Below are 14,232 nucleotides of genomic sequence, written 5' to 3'. Positions count from 1 at the left end.
GAAGAAATTGCCAGAATGGGATGCAGAAGATCATAGGCTGTACCTCGGTTCAGTGATGTTTCCCCAGACCTGCTCCTGGGGGCTGTGAGGACCCAGAGGGAGGTACTGACCCCAGCAAAGGAAGTAAGAAGTCAGCTTGCGGTAAGGAAGATAGTTGGGTTTACATCTGGTGACTCACACATCACAAGTGAGCAAGAGCAGATGGTGAAGACAGAGACAGAAATGGGAAGTCCACGTCAGAGGGTGCACAATGTTCCAGGCTCAGCCCAGCTGGATGCAGGGGCTGAACCTCAGGGGCCGGCGATGAACAGGATACTTCTGGAGCAGCAGCAGAGAATATGCAATGTACTGACAGGTGTTCCAGATGTACTTTGTGTGTGTGCAGAGACACTGGAGGAGTCTGTCTCAATGGCATGATGTCACAGGCCTTTGCAATGGTGTCTTCATCCATGGAAATAGTGGCTACCTGCATACAGCATCAAATGCGGCAGCTGCATGAGTGCATGCAGGCCTGCACCTGTGGCTTGCACTCCCTGAATGCCACCTTAAATAGAAAGACTGATACCCGAGCCTTGGCTTTTCATCACCCACTGACCTGCAGCAATGTTTTCCCCAGCAGAGTGGTAGCAGGGAAGTGCGGCTGGGCTGCAAGAGGAATGATGTGGGGAGGGGACATTGAAGTGGGGACTCTGCTCAAAGTGATTCCATTTCTCACTTGTTAGCACCATCTCCACAAGCACTCCCACATGCCACCCCCCCCATTCCCCCAATGCACTCCCAGTCAATATCCCGCAGGCTGCCTTGTATTCCGGTGGCCATTTTTGCACTTGCACAGGTGCAAGTGGTGGGTTTGGTGGGTTTCTCACAGGCTCCAAAACCCACAGGATGTTGGGAACAGTACCTCAACCTGTGGTGTAACCTCAGGGATAGCACCTGGTAGAAGTGTTAAGAAGAGGAAGAGAAAGGGTAAAGATTTGTAGTTGCACAAGGATATGCACATGGCTGTGTTACACTGTTAGAATTGTAAGTTTCTGTTTCAGATGTGAGACACATTTACATTGTTCTTTTGCACCACTATCCCGTATGGCCCATTCTTGCTTGCTGATTGGCAGGTGCCTTTTTCAATTTCGTGATGATGGATGGGAAGACAATGTGAAAGGGAGGTTTGGTTGATTGCAGGACTGCTTTGTGTTAGTGACATTGGGTGGTTGAGGGCTAAAAGTAGCTTTTGCATTGTTAGATGGCTGCACTGGTGGAACCTACGTGAAGCCCACAATAATAATATACCAGGCAATATGCACCACTGGTGGTGCATCGTTTGTATCACCTTCCACCTCTGCCTCCTCCTTTTCCTTCCTCCCCCTTCTCATACTTGTCTGAGATGCTCTGTGCTCTGTGGCTTGTTCCTCCTGCAGGTCGCTGCTGGACAATGTTGTACAGAGTGCAGCAAACCACGACCATTCTGGAGACCCTAGATGCTGCGTACTGAAGGGTGCCTCTAGATCTGTCCAGGCACCTGAAGTGCATCTTCAGCATCCTTATGGCTTGCTTGTTGACACTTCTGGTGGTCATATGGCATTCATTATATTGCTGCTGAGCCTCATTCCTTGGTTTCTGGCAGCCACTGGTAAAGCTAGCCCACCACATCCAGCAGGCAGCAGATCTTATTCCAGCAGGTTGAAAATGTTTGCCATCACTGTCATGATAGCCTGAGTCTCCTCAGACACTGGTCTTTGGACATGTCGAGGAAGCTTATGCTCTGACTGTACACCCTATGTGCCGAGTATGGTCTCCTACGAGCTGCGCCTTTCTGCTGATCCCCTCTCTCCTGTGGAGTTGCAGGTGTGAGCAACAAGCTGCTGCTCGTACAGGTTCTGCTGTTCCTGTTCCTGCTGGTGCTACTGGAGGTCCTCATCTGAGGCCCCAAGTAACGCAGCGACACCCAGGCTGGTCTGATAGATCAGAGCTCCAAAGTGTAGTCCTTCTAACCTCCAAAGTGTGTCACATCTCATCATAAGTACTATGAACAAACCCTTTCACACAAGCAGGTGAAAAAGCAGCTGTAGCACTGAGAATTTATTGGCGTATTTCCCCGTCCTGACTTCAGACCCCTCGATTGCTGCTGTCTTCTCGCCTTGCTTTCACTGGCGACTTCCAGGATGCCTTGGAAACCCATACAGTCAAAGTTAAACTACAAATCCACATTAATATCACTTTAATTGAATGATTAACATATTGAAATTGACAACCTGAGCGGGTTGCATGCCCATAGCCTAACGCGCTGGAGTTAAATGCGCAAGTTAACAGGTTGAAGCTGGCTTCCCAATGGGCTTGCATTTTTCCTAGATTTCATCTCCCACCCGCAAGCAAGCCTTGTGCTTACTGAAATTAAAATTCCCTCCCTGAGTGTCATGATACAACCTGGACTTACGTATAATGCTGAGAGCCTGCACACATGTTGTATTCGAAACATTAAGGCCCTGAGAGCGATGCAGAATAGGAGCATAATGTGATTGGAGTCTCTGAACAGCACTCAAAACATTCAGCACCCATGCAAAACAGGCACTGCAAAAGACACTTCTTTTCTCATGTTAAACCGATGTTTATAAAGTAGCCTGATTCATTTAGACTTCAGATATCTGATACATTACTTTCAACTTATCTTAGTACTTCTCTATCATTTTGATGCTTTGCTTTTAGCTGTTTTGCAAGAAATTAACTTTCTGTCAGTTTCCTAAAGCTGTGTTCCATCTGCTCTTTCTGTTTATTTCTTTAGGGATGTATAATTGTAAGCTTCCTGTATGGGTAACCCTCTGGGCATTTTTCTGCAGGAGAATGAACCCTAGAAGAGATATGCCAGACAGATGTATTTTACATCTTAGGCACTCGATTAGGGCCTGCCTTTATAGGACAAATCCATGTGTACAGAGCTATACAATTGAGGCTGGTCATGTCTGAGAACACCTACATGTGGATACATGGGTCTGAATATTACGTTGGGTGGGAGGCCCTGCCCACCGGCCAAAATGTCAGGGGTGAGCCTGCCTCTGCCAGGGGCCTGGGGAGACATGCCAGGATTTTACACACCCTGGGCCCTTAATTGGACTTGGGCGGGACTTCCACCTCTCTAAGGCAGGAGGTCCCACCTCCAAGTGCTGCCAGCCAATCAGCGAGCCAGCAGCTGTCAGTCCCAGTAGCGCCACTGCGAGCGGGATTGCACCCAGCCAACAGCAAGATCATGGACGTTGGCCCCGAAAGAGAGGTAGGTTTTGAGCCTCACAATTGGCCGGGCTCTGGCAAGGCAAGGGAGGTCGATTGGGAGTGGGGGGGGGTGGGGGTTTATTTCAGTGGGGGCGGTTGGAGCTTCGGGGGGGCTCTCTGTGGGGCACAGGGTGCCCGATCAGGAGGCCCCCCTCCAACCCCCCCAGTCTGCAAGGAGGCTGCTAGGTTTTACCAAGGGGCCTATTGTCAGGGCTGAGGTGCCCGCCGGCTGCTGGTAACATACCAGCGGTGGTGGGAGGGGGCCAGTTAATTGGCCATTTAAGGGCCTTGATAGGCCTGGAGGGGGAATGGGCCATTTTTCACCGCCGCCACCACCCCTGGTAAAATTGCAGCGGGGGCCTAAAGGCGTCAGGAACGGTATCCCCTGCGTCCCACTCAATTTTATGACCCCCTCACCCCTGGCGCGAGCCCGCTCCTGTGGTGGGGTGGGGGGAGGCATAAAATTCCCACCCTGATCTTCAAAGGAGGCTGTTAAGATCTGGGAATACTGCTGCTGCCAAATTTGGTCACCATTTCCAACACCATGTTAGTTGTCAGTGGTTATGAAGGTAACAACAGCACCGAACTTTCACACCATTGGGTCCTTGCAAGCAACAGCAGGAGATATCTGCTAAATGCCCCAACTTGCAGTGAACAGTTTCATCATGTATGCCACAGATGTTTAGTTTGTCCAGGCTAGTAAATTTATTTTCTTTCTCACAGAAAAAATATAGAGCAACATGAGAAATCCTTTCTTGTTTATTATCTGGCTAGATTCCAGAGTACAGGCCATTACCGATGACACACATATGGCCATTTTGTTATGATCACTGTGGAGATCAGTAAACCTAAAGAACCACATTTATTTAATGACCCCAATAAAGAAAAAAACAAATGGCCAAGATTTCTCTTTTATAATTTTTACTTTAACAATCAAACCAAAATCAACATACATTAAACATGAATTACCAGACAAATCACAGTCAAGATACTACAAATTACACATTCGCTATCAGATACTACAAAGATGGATCTCACAGATTTACTGGGCAGTCCACTCAGCATGTTTGGCACCAAATTACAGTCACATAGTTGTTCAAAACTCTGAAATTTCTCAGGTAGTTCTCCAGATCCTGTCTTGTAAGATGCAGCTAGCAATTCAGAACTGGTTCCCCTGTAATCCAAAACACCACAGGTACTGTCTTCAGCAAAAAAAAGGCATACTTCTCCAGAACCTTCTCAGTTTTGCTCATGACAGGCTTGATGATGTGGATGCACCCAGTATTACCTTTATCCATCCCTTCAGTGACAACCCTGTGCGCTATAAGATCAGGTCTGGTTAATCAGTTCCTCTAAATAACCGCTCCTTGATCCAGTCTTTACTTCCTTCAACCTGCCTGTAAAATGCACCATCTGAGCTTGGATGCTTGGTCTCCTTTTTATCTGGTTCCAACCATTCTTATTTACCCCAAAACCTGAAGATTTTGTTTCACTTTCTGTTAGGACAGTCTATATCTCTCAGTCTGTTCCAAAAAAAGAAACAATCTTTGCAATCAGGGTCAATGCATCTAACAGAACATTCGACAAGTCATTTGTTCAGAGGACAGCTCACACACGCACCCCAGGGTCCCATAGACTGCAGATTCTATGCTAATATAGATATCAAGCCCCAATTCCAGCTCTTTCTGAAAGGAAAGGGATGCCACTTGATGAATGTGCAGCTGTTCTCTGAGCAAAACTACAGAATAAAGTAGGTGAATACCTGCTACCCTGGCAGTTGCCATGATTCACTCCCTCCACCAGCAGTGCACAGTGGCAGCAGTGTGTACCATCTAAAAGTTGCACTGCAGCAATTCAGCAATGCTCTTTCGACAGCACCTTCCAAACCCATGACCTCTACCACCTAGAGGAACAAGGGCAACAGATGCACGGTAACACCACCACCTGCAAATTCCCCTCCAAGCCACACACCATCCTGACTTGGAAACAAATCACTATTCCTTCACTGTCGCTGGGTCAAGATCCTGGAACTCCCTCCCTAATAGCACATTGAGTGTAGCCACACCACATGGACTGCAGTGGTTCAAGAAGACGGCTAACCAACACCTACTCAAGGGAAATTAGGAATGGGCAATAAATGCTGGCTTAGCCAGTGATGTTCACATCCCATGATTGAATTTAAAAACATCATTCATTTTATGACCATCTATGATGACCATTGCTTCAAGAGAAAAGAAGAAAAAATGATGACTGCTGAAGATCAAGGCTATATGGTGCAACCATGTCAGCTTACATCATTGAGAAACCCAAAGCCAAGAATTTTTTTATTCTTTCATGGATGCAAGGCCAGCATTTGTTGCCCATCCCTAATTGCCCTTAAGAAAGTGATGATGAGCTGCCTTCTTGAACCACTGCAGTCCATCTGGTGCAGGTACACCAAAAGTGCTGTTAAAGAGGGAATTCCAGGATTTTGATTCAGTGACAGTGAAGGAACAGCAATATAGTTCTAAGTCAGGAAGGTGTGTGGCTTGGAGGGGAACTTGCTGGTGGTGGTGTTCCCATGCGTCTTGTTACGACCGACGCGGGAGAAGTGCACTGTTTATTCGAGTGCCACTTCTCTACAGGCCACAACATATATTTACATTTTTCAACTTACCAAAACAGTCAATCATTGACTCTATTTTTCCCCACAATAAAGCACATCAACCAGGTTTCTTTAATTAACAACAAAATTGTCAGTTTATTATAAACCAAGTTTTAACTAATAATGAAGTAAAACATACACACAAATTGAAATATTAAAGCCCTGTACAGTGGCGCAGTGGTAGGGAAATATAGGGACAGGTGGGGATGTGGTAGGAATATGGGATTAGTGTAGGATTAGTATAAATGGGACGGCACAGACTCGGTGGGCCGAAGGGCCTGTTTCAGCGCTGTATCTCTAAAAAAAAAATCCTAGCCCTCCCCAACGCACACATACATACACAACTGGTTAACCGGGAAAAAAAGGAATTTTTGTTTACAGCTGTTACAAAGAAATAGAAGGAATAATAAAAAAAACACTTAGGCTGAAAAGAAGTTATGAAAAGACGTCCTTTGTTTTGGTTCAGTGTCCCAAATGCATGTCGATGGCTGTCAATCAGATCTTCCTAGAACAGTTCTTTCCAGGCAATGTTGATGCTCAGTTTGGGTAGGCTTTCCAAGAGATGCAGCAACAGGAGGTTTCAGTTAGATCTTACAGCAGAAATGTAGCAGTAAAGGTTTCTTCTAATACAGGAGGAAATAGGAAACACACTTGATGCAGGATTTCTTTTCAAGAGAAAAAGCTGAGCTGGCTGGATCTTCTCCTGTTGCAGGCATACAACAGCTTTTTTAACAGTTCAAATTGAAACCAAGACATTCCAGAAGTCTGATGTATATAAATCTTGGCCTGTCACTCCTTTGTAAATATCTCTCCAAGTCAAAAACAACCCCTGCTGCATTTTTATTTTGAAAACAGGTGTCTTCCAGTAACTGTTTACAGTTCAAACTCAGTCCCAAACCTTCTGGTAACCTCCTTTTCATAAAAATAAACACCCAAAGTTCCAGCATCTTTTCAGTTTTAACACAAATTCTCCAAATTTAACAAAAAATTGAAATACTCGTAACAACCTGCTGTCCTTGTCCTTCTAGATGGAAGAGATCGTGGGTTGGAAGGCTACTGTTAAAGGAGGCTTGGCAAGTTCCTGCAGTGCATCTTGTATATGGTACACACTGCTGCCACTGTGCATCAGTGGTGGAGGAAGTGAATGCTGAAGGTTCTGGATGGGGTGCCGATCAAGCGGGCTGCTTTGTCCTGGATGGTGTCAAGCTTCTTAAGTGTTGTTGGACCTGCACCCATCCAGGCAAGTGGACAGTATTCCATCACACTCCTGATCTGTGCCTTTGTAGTTGGTGGACAGGCTTTGGGGAGTCAGGAGGTTGGTTACTCACCACAGAATTCCCAGTTTCTGACCCGCTCTTTTAGTCACAATATTTATGTGGCTGCTTCACTTCAGTTTTTGGTTAATGGTGGCCCCCAAGATGTTGATAGTGGGGGATTCAGCGGTGGTGCTGCTGTTGAATGTCAAGGGCGGATGGTTAGATTTTCTCTTATTGGAGATCGTCATGGCTGGCACTTGTGTGGCACAAATGTTACTTGCCACTTATCAGCCCAAGCCTGACTGTTGTCAAGGTCTTGCTGTATATCTACATGGACTGCTTGAATATCTGATGAGTTGCGAATGGTACTGGACATCATACAATCATCAGCAAACCTCCCACTTCTGACCTTATGATGGAGGGAAGGTCTTTGATGAAGCAGCCATCTTATGATGGTTGGGCCTAGGACGCTACCCTGAGGAACTCCTGCTGTGATGTCCTAGAGCTGAGATGATTGGCCTCCCACAACCGCAACCATCTACCTTTGCGCTAGGTATGATTCCAATCAGTAGAGAGTTTCCCCCTTGATTCCCATTGATTTCAATATGGCTAGGGCTTCTTGACGCCATACTTGCTTAAATGCTGCCTGGATATCCAGAGGAATCGCTCTCACCTCATCTCTTAAGTTCAGTTCTTTTGTCCATGTTTGGACCAAGACCGTAATGAGGTCTGGAACTGAGTGGCCCGGGCGGAACCCAAACTGAGCAGGCTATTGCTGTTTAAGTGGTGCTTGACAGCACTGTCGATGACACCATCCATCACTTTGCTGGTGGCTGAGAGTAGACTGATAGGGCAGTAATTGGCCGGGTTGGCTTTGTCATGCTTTTTGTGCACAGGACATACCTGGGCAATTTTCCACATTGTCGGGTATCTGCCAGCGTTGTAGCTGTACTGGAACAGCTTGGATAGGGGCGCAGCTAGTTCTGCAGCACAAGTCTTCAGCATTACAGCTGGGATGTTGTCGAGTCCCACTGCCTTTGTAGTATTCAGTGACTTCAGCTGTTTCTTGATACCACGTAGAGTGAATCAGATTGGCCGAAGACTGGCATCTGTGATGCTGGGGACCTCAGGAGGAGGCCAAGATGGAACATCCACTCGGCATTTCTGGCTGAAGACGGTTGCGAATACTTCAGCCTTTGCTTTTGCACTGATGTGCTGGGCTCCCCCATCATTGAGGATGGGGATATTTGTGGAGCATCCTCCTCCTCCAGTTAGTTGTTTACTTGTCCACCACCATTCATGACTGGATGAGGCAGGACTGCAGAGCTTAGATCTGATCCGTTGGTTGTGGGATTGCTTAGCTCTGTCTACTGCATGCTGCTTCCGCTGTTTGGCATACATCTTGCCTATGATTTCCCCACATTCAGTGCTAGTGAGCAAGGTTCTATGCCAGCAGCATGAACTCGGGGAAAAAAAAATCAGAACCAATTTCTTCTCCTTTATACAGTTCTTCAAAGTTTCTCCAAAGCTAACCAAGCAAATCTGAATACTCCACCCATTCTTAGATCCTATATTATATTATCTTGACCATTCTGATATATTAGCCACATTAAGCTTTTCCCTTCCTGAATAATCTGCTAATTCAAAATAGAACTCTCCTTTTAAAGAAGTTATTTCTTTCTTCAGTATTCATTTTTTATTTCACTGACTCTTCTGAATATGCAATCACTTTAAAGCTAACGCCACTATTAATCTTGTTAATGTAACTTGCTCTGATGAGATAAAGCACCCAGTAGTTTTCACTAAATTCAATTTCAATTTGCACTTTCTCTGGTGTGACTCTTTTGTGTTAAACATCTCAATTCTTTTAAGTGCAGCTGACTCAACAGAGAAAAACATAAGATTGTTGCAGTGAAAAACCCATCTACTAATTGCATAGTAATATTTCATGATACTTCTCTCTAGTCTCAATAATCTCAAACCCTTAGGAGGTCTTTTCCTAACCCAGTCATAGAATATTTTTCAAACTTACATCAACAATCAAATGACTTGATTATTTTCATATTTATTGCAGTCGATCTGAAATTTTGCTTTTTTTCAGTGGACTTGGTGGTGAGAAGGCTTTAGATCAAACCACAGGCCAAACATCATTTCGTAGTCAGGAAGCCCCATGTCCTTTCTATCATCAAGACTACTTACTTTCATCTCCACAATAACTGTCCCTACTTCAACCTCAGTCCCAATGAATCCTTCATCCATGCTTTTGTCATGTGTAAACTTGATTTCTCCAATGTCCTTCCTGGTTGCTCATCCTCCACTCTACATAAATTTCAAATGATCCAAACGAAACCATCGATATACTGGTCCACATTAAGTCCCATTCATCCTTCACCCAATCCTCAGTGACTTATATGGACTCCCTGTCCCTGACTCTTTCAATTTAAAAACTATGACTCATATCGCTCAACTTCTTCATTGCTCTTTAATTCTGCAACCTCTTTCAGCCTTACATAGCCATCTGCATCCCTTGGTCTTTTGAGTCTAGCCTCCTTTGCAGCTCCCCTCTGTTTGCCCCACCATTGGTAACTGAGCCTTCAGTCACTTTGGCTCTACTTTATTGAACTTTCTCATTAAACCTTCTGCTGCTCTAGATCTCTTATCAGCTTTAAAAACCCTTGCAAAACCCATCTTTTTGACCAAGCTTCTGGTCACTCCTCCTAATCTCTCCCTTGTAGCGAGGCATCTGTTCCTTTAATCAACTTTTCTTCTTTCCTCTCTAAGGTGTTTTGGGACATTTTCTACATGAAAGGAAAAATGTAAATATAAAGTATTGTTATTAAAAGTGTTGTGGGGTTGTGGGACCTTGCCGTGTGAAAATTGGCTGCATTACCACAATATCTACAGTTCAAAAAAGACTCCATTGCCTGTGAAGTGCTTTGAGATGTCCTGAGGTTGTAAAAGATGCTATATACTGACTTGCTGTGCACTTGCGCATTTACTGTTTTTGCTAAGTCTCATTTGTTGTACTCTTCACAATTTACAATTTCTATATTTGATTTAATTTCATCTCATCACTTTGCACGTGTTGCAATTAACTGTTTCTTTATCATCTATCTATCTATCCCTCCTACCAGAATCAAAATGGCCTTCCTTTGACCTTGTGCTGACAATTGGGCTGACTTTTACTGATGTCGGTTATTGTTCTTAGTGTAGCACTTTCACAGCACTTGCAATATTTTGCTCTGGGCTGATAACTATGGCAACAGCTTGCAAATGAGGTCATTCAAAACTATTTTCAGAGCACTCTGATCAAACGGGAACATTTGAAAGTGTCTCTGTAGTCAGTGACTTGGGACATCTATTAATTTGTCCCTTCAATCAAAACAGGTTTCATTCACTTTCAGTTTAACAGATTCAAATATCTGATATTATTGGAATGAAATATATCTATTCGCAAAGTTGCATATCACTAATGCAAGTCTGGAGATTTGATAATTATGCAGCATAAACTAAACTAATGTCTGTATTATGCTTTTTTCATTAAAATATGTCATTTATTGTCAAATGAAATTCTAGAGCTTCTGACATTGAAGGTGTTGCCATGAAGCACCCCAAGTTATATTGATTTCAAAACCAGAAATTGCCCTGTTCACCTACAACCTATGACCAGCTGCAAAAGAATGGCTCCACTCCTCTTTATTTCATGCTACTCAGCTATCCTATGGGATTTTTTGTATGTACACATGAGTTCTGTATGATCTAACATTTATTGTCAGATGGTATGATTTGTAATCTTTGGAACTTCCATGAATCTTCAAAAAATATCTAATTTTACTGCAGGCCAATTTTTATCCCTTTCCTCCAAAAGTGCAGGCACCCCAGGCCCATCACTGCCAAGTAACTGACAATCAAGCAATCGCCACTATTTGTGCAAAAGATAAGTTCCAAAAATATCACTAGACTTAAGCCCTTTGAAAGTAAGCCTCAAATAGTTGCTAAGAAAAGGCAGCTGGTAATTTTCAGTGTTCTCTGCTTTTGTTTAGTCCCATTTATTCTGCTCCAAAGTACTTGATTAATCTGTATTAAGTTGGTTAACAATACAAGACTAGACATTTAGCAGAACAGTGTGAGCTAACAGCCTGCATATGTGACTGGACTAGGATGGAACAATGTAATATAAAACTCACCTATCACCTTCTCTTAAAGCTTTCATTTGTTTTCCAATTAAACAGGCAAATAATGGGCCAATTCTGGCTCCGGGGAGAAAATCTTCTGCTAAACCACCAAGCCAGATGTCAATATTGTTTGGATGCCCATAGAGATCCATTATCTTTTCGACTAAATCTAAATCAGATATTGCTTTTCTTAAATTGGCTTTAGTTTCTAATCTTTCCAGTTCACAGAATTCCCTCCAGTCATTGTATCCTAGAAGTAAAGAAAAGTCATACATTCTCTGTTAGTTTAGGAACAGTCAACAAGAAACTCTGGTCCTGAAATTATATCAGAGGGTATTATCCTGCAAAAGCTTAATATGTCTATCTGCAATTCCTTGCTCTATTATTTTAGCAGAGGCATTAAGTTAATAAATTAGTCAATGTATCCACTAAAATAGCAGAGATGAATTTCAAACATAGTGATCATACAGAATATAATTCCAAGGCCTCTGTATTTATCAGGAGTTCATTATTGCCATTCAATTTCAAGTAAATGTGCATGGTATTTCTTTTCTTTTTTTGTCGTCACATAAGTGGGCATATTTTTGTCTTCAGCGTATGTGGCAACAGGTCTTTATGCATCTGGGACACATGCCAAAGTTTCAGGTGTATGTCACTTAATAATTATCTGTTTATTCATGTTAATAAAGATTTCCCCAATATGTCTTTCTTGTGTTGTCTATTTCTTCTGACTTTGTTCTCACATAAAAACACAAGAACCTTCAGGACCAGCAAAAGGCTAATAGACCCGCAAGCTCAACCCCTCCTGAGAGATTAACCCCCACATATCTGCATTCTCATCGTATCTCTCAATTCCTCCTTTCTCCAAAAATACATCCAACTCTATATTTAACCCATTTATACTGTTTACTTGCCTGGAAATGTATTTCACAACTTCTTTATCATTTGTGTGAAAATGTTTGGAATGTTTTTCCTGTTCAGGTCCCCACCCGCTAAAAAGCAATAATATTCTTCCAGTGATCAGACCTACATACAATGATCTAAATTGATTCAGACAAATAATTATGTCTCAGATTTGGATTGCTTTTTTATCCTTCTTACTTGCCAATTAACACACAAGGGTAAATTTTCATACTCCCTTTGTCAGGATTTCTGGCCTCAGGCCACTTCTGGCCACACGGTCCAGGATACCCTTGGCATAGGCATGTTCCCTGACAGGGTCTAGCGACGGCAGAAGGTATGAAAAATAAGGCACTTTTGCACGCTTTATAAGCTGTGCAGTTGAAATCCAGCTCCATGAATATTGGACCTGAAGACTGGAACCCAAGGTCCTAATTGGGATAATTTTTGTTCGGGGCAGGGTTTTGGGGGTGGAAGGGTGATTGTCAAAACACGAAATCTTTTGCTTGCCTTAGGATTCATGCAGACCCTCTAGTCAGTGGTGTCCACAGCCTAGGGTTGCTAACTCTGGTTGGACATATTTCTGGAGGTATCATTAAACAAAGTGATTACTGACAACGCATTCGGCAGCTTATGTCATCCGACTGCGCCAATCTGCGTACATGCGATTGGTTCCTACCCACTGCGCATGCGCTGCATTCCACAGTGCCAGCACAGTTGGCGCATGCGCAGATGACGTCATCTCGTAACGCGGGCAGATGGGGTTGGTGCATGCGCGATTCACATCATCGCGTAACGCGGGCAGATGGTGGGGGGATCCGGGCCAGAGAGAGCAGGAGTGAGGGGAGAGGGGGTTTGGGAGCGGAGAGAGAGAGGGGTGGGGGGAGAGGGGGTCTGGGGAGCCGATAGAGAGCAGGGGTGGGGGGGCAGGGGGTCTGGGGAGCGGGTAGAGAACGGGTGCGGGGAGAGTGCAACTGAAGACCTTGCTGGTGGTGGGGGCCCTCTCCTTCCCCCACCGCCCGCTCCTGACCCTCGCTACCTGCCTGCTCGCTCACCCCCCCTGCCCGCTCGCTCAGAGCCCCCAGCCCGCTCACTCACAGTCCCCGGCCCGCTCGCTCACTACCTGGCCCACTCGCTCCATCCCCTCCCCGGCCCGCTCCCTCCCTCCCCTCCGGCCACTGTGTGCTGCCATGTTTTTAGGTTGCCATCGTGTGATTATTTGAGCAGCGCCATCTTTAATCCTGGCAGCTACCTGACGTCGCAGACTGTGATGTTTTAGTGGCACAAGGCTGCATTTGCGCATGTGCCATTGCAGTGCCACCTAGTGGTGGTGTTGTCAGCAAACACAGCCATCATTAAATGACATCCTGCTGAAAATTGTCCCGCCCCCATACTGCTGCCATTGGCTGTCCAACTTGTCCATTCTCATGGTGCACCGCCTATCGAAACCGAATACTCTTTATTACCTGCTTGACTATCAGTCAAACAGCCTTTTTTCTCCTATGTCTTCCATTTTTATAACTAATAAACAAACATCTTCGAAGAAAATTTAGAAAAAAAGCACTATTTTTTCTTTCCCCTATGATTTTTCTCCTGGGCTGCTTGTCGCAGTGCACTGGAGATTAGTCTTTATTTTCTGTAGACTCCAGGACAATTTTGGGGGTTGGCAACCCTACCGGGGGCAGGTCATAGTATCACAGTACGCCTTTATCCTGGTGCACTGAGTTGACCCTGTGTCAGGAAAATCAGGCAGGAGATGAAGAATACTTCCTCCTGTCTCCTCAGAATAGTTCTGTCACACCTGCAGCTATTGCAGGAGCAGGCCTTACTCTCCCTCCCTCCAACCCAGGAAAGCCCTGGAAATCCCAGGGCAATGTTCAACCGAGTGTCTGTCCCTTTTTCCTGATCTTTGCACTCAGATACATGGGTGTTTCTAGGGCAAAGATTGGGAAACTCCATTTTATACTCGCTCTCTCCCTGCTTCATACTAATTATT

General features: G+C 44.7%; 1 protein-coding gene across 1 annotated transcript in view; it reads right to left on the bottom strand.

Annotated features, from left to right (window-relative positions):
* Positions 1-14,232, bottom strand: part of tpo (thyroid peroxidase) — a 135,282-nt gene that overhangs the window by 32,572 nt on the left and 88,478 nt on the right. Inside the window, exon 11 of the mRNA XM_068028488.1 lies at positions 11,349-11,586. Coding sequence (XP_067884589.1) covers positions 11,349-11,586 — 238 coding nt within the window. The remainder of the gene's footprint in view (positions 1-11,348; positions 11,587-14,232) is intronic.

Source organism: Heterodontus francisci, chromosome 3 (genome assembly GCF_036365525.1).
Source record: "Heterodontus francisci isolate sHetFra1 chromosome 3, sHetFra1.hap1, whole genome shotgun sequence".
In the NCBI taxonomy this organism is placed as follows: Eukaryota; Metazoa; Chordata; class Chondrichthyes; order Heterodontiformes; family Heterodontidae; genus Heterodontus; species Heterodontus francisci.
This window is presented reverse-complemented; position numbering and strand designations above follow the sequence as displayed.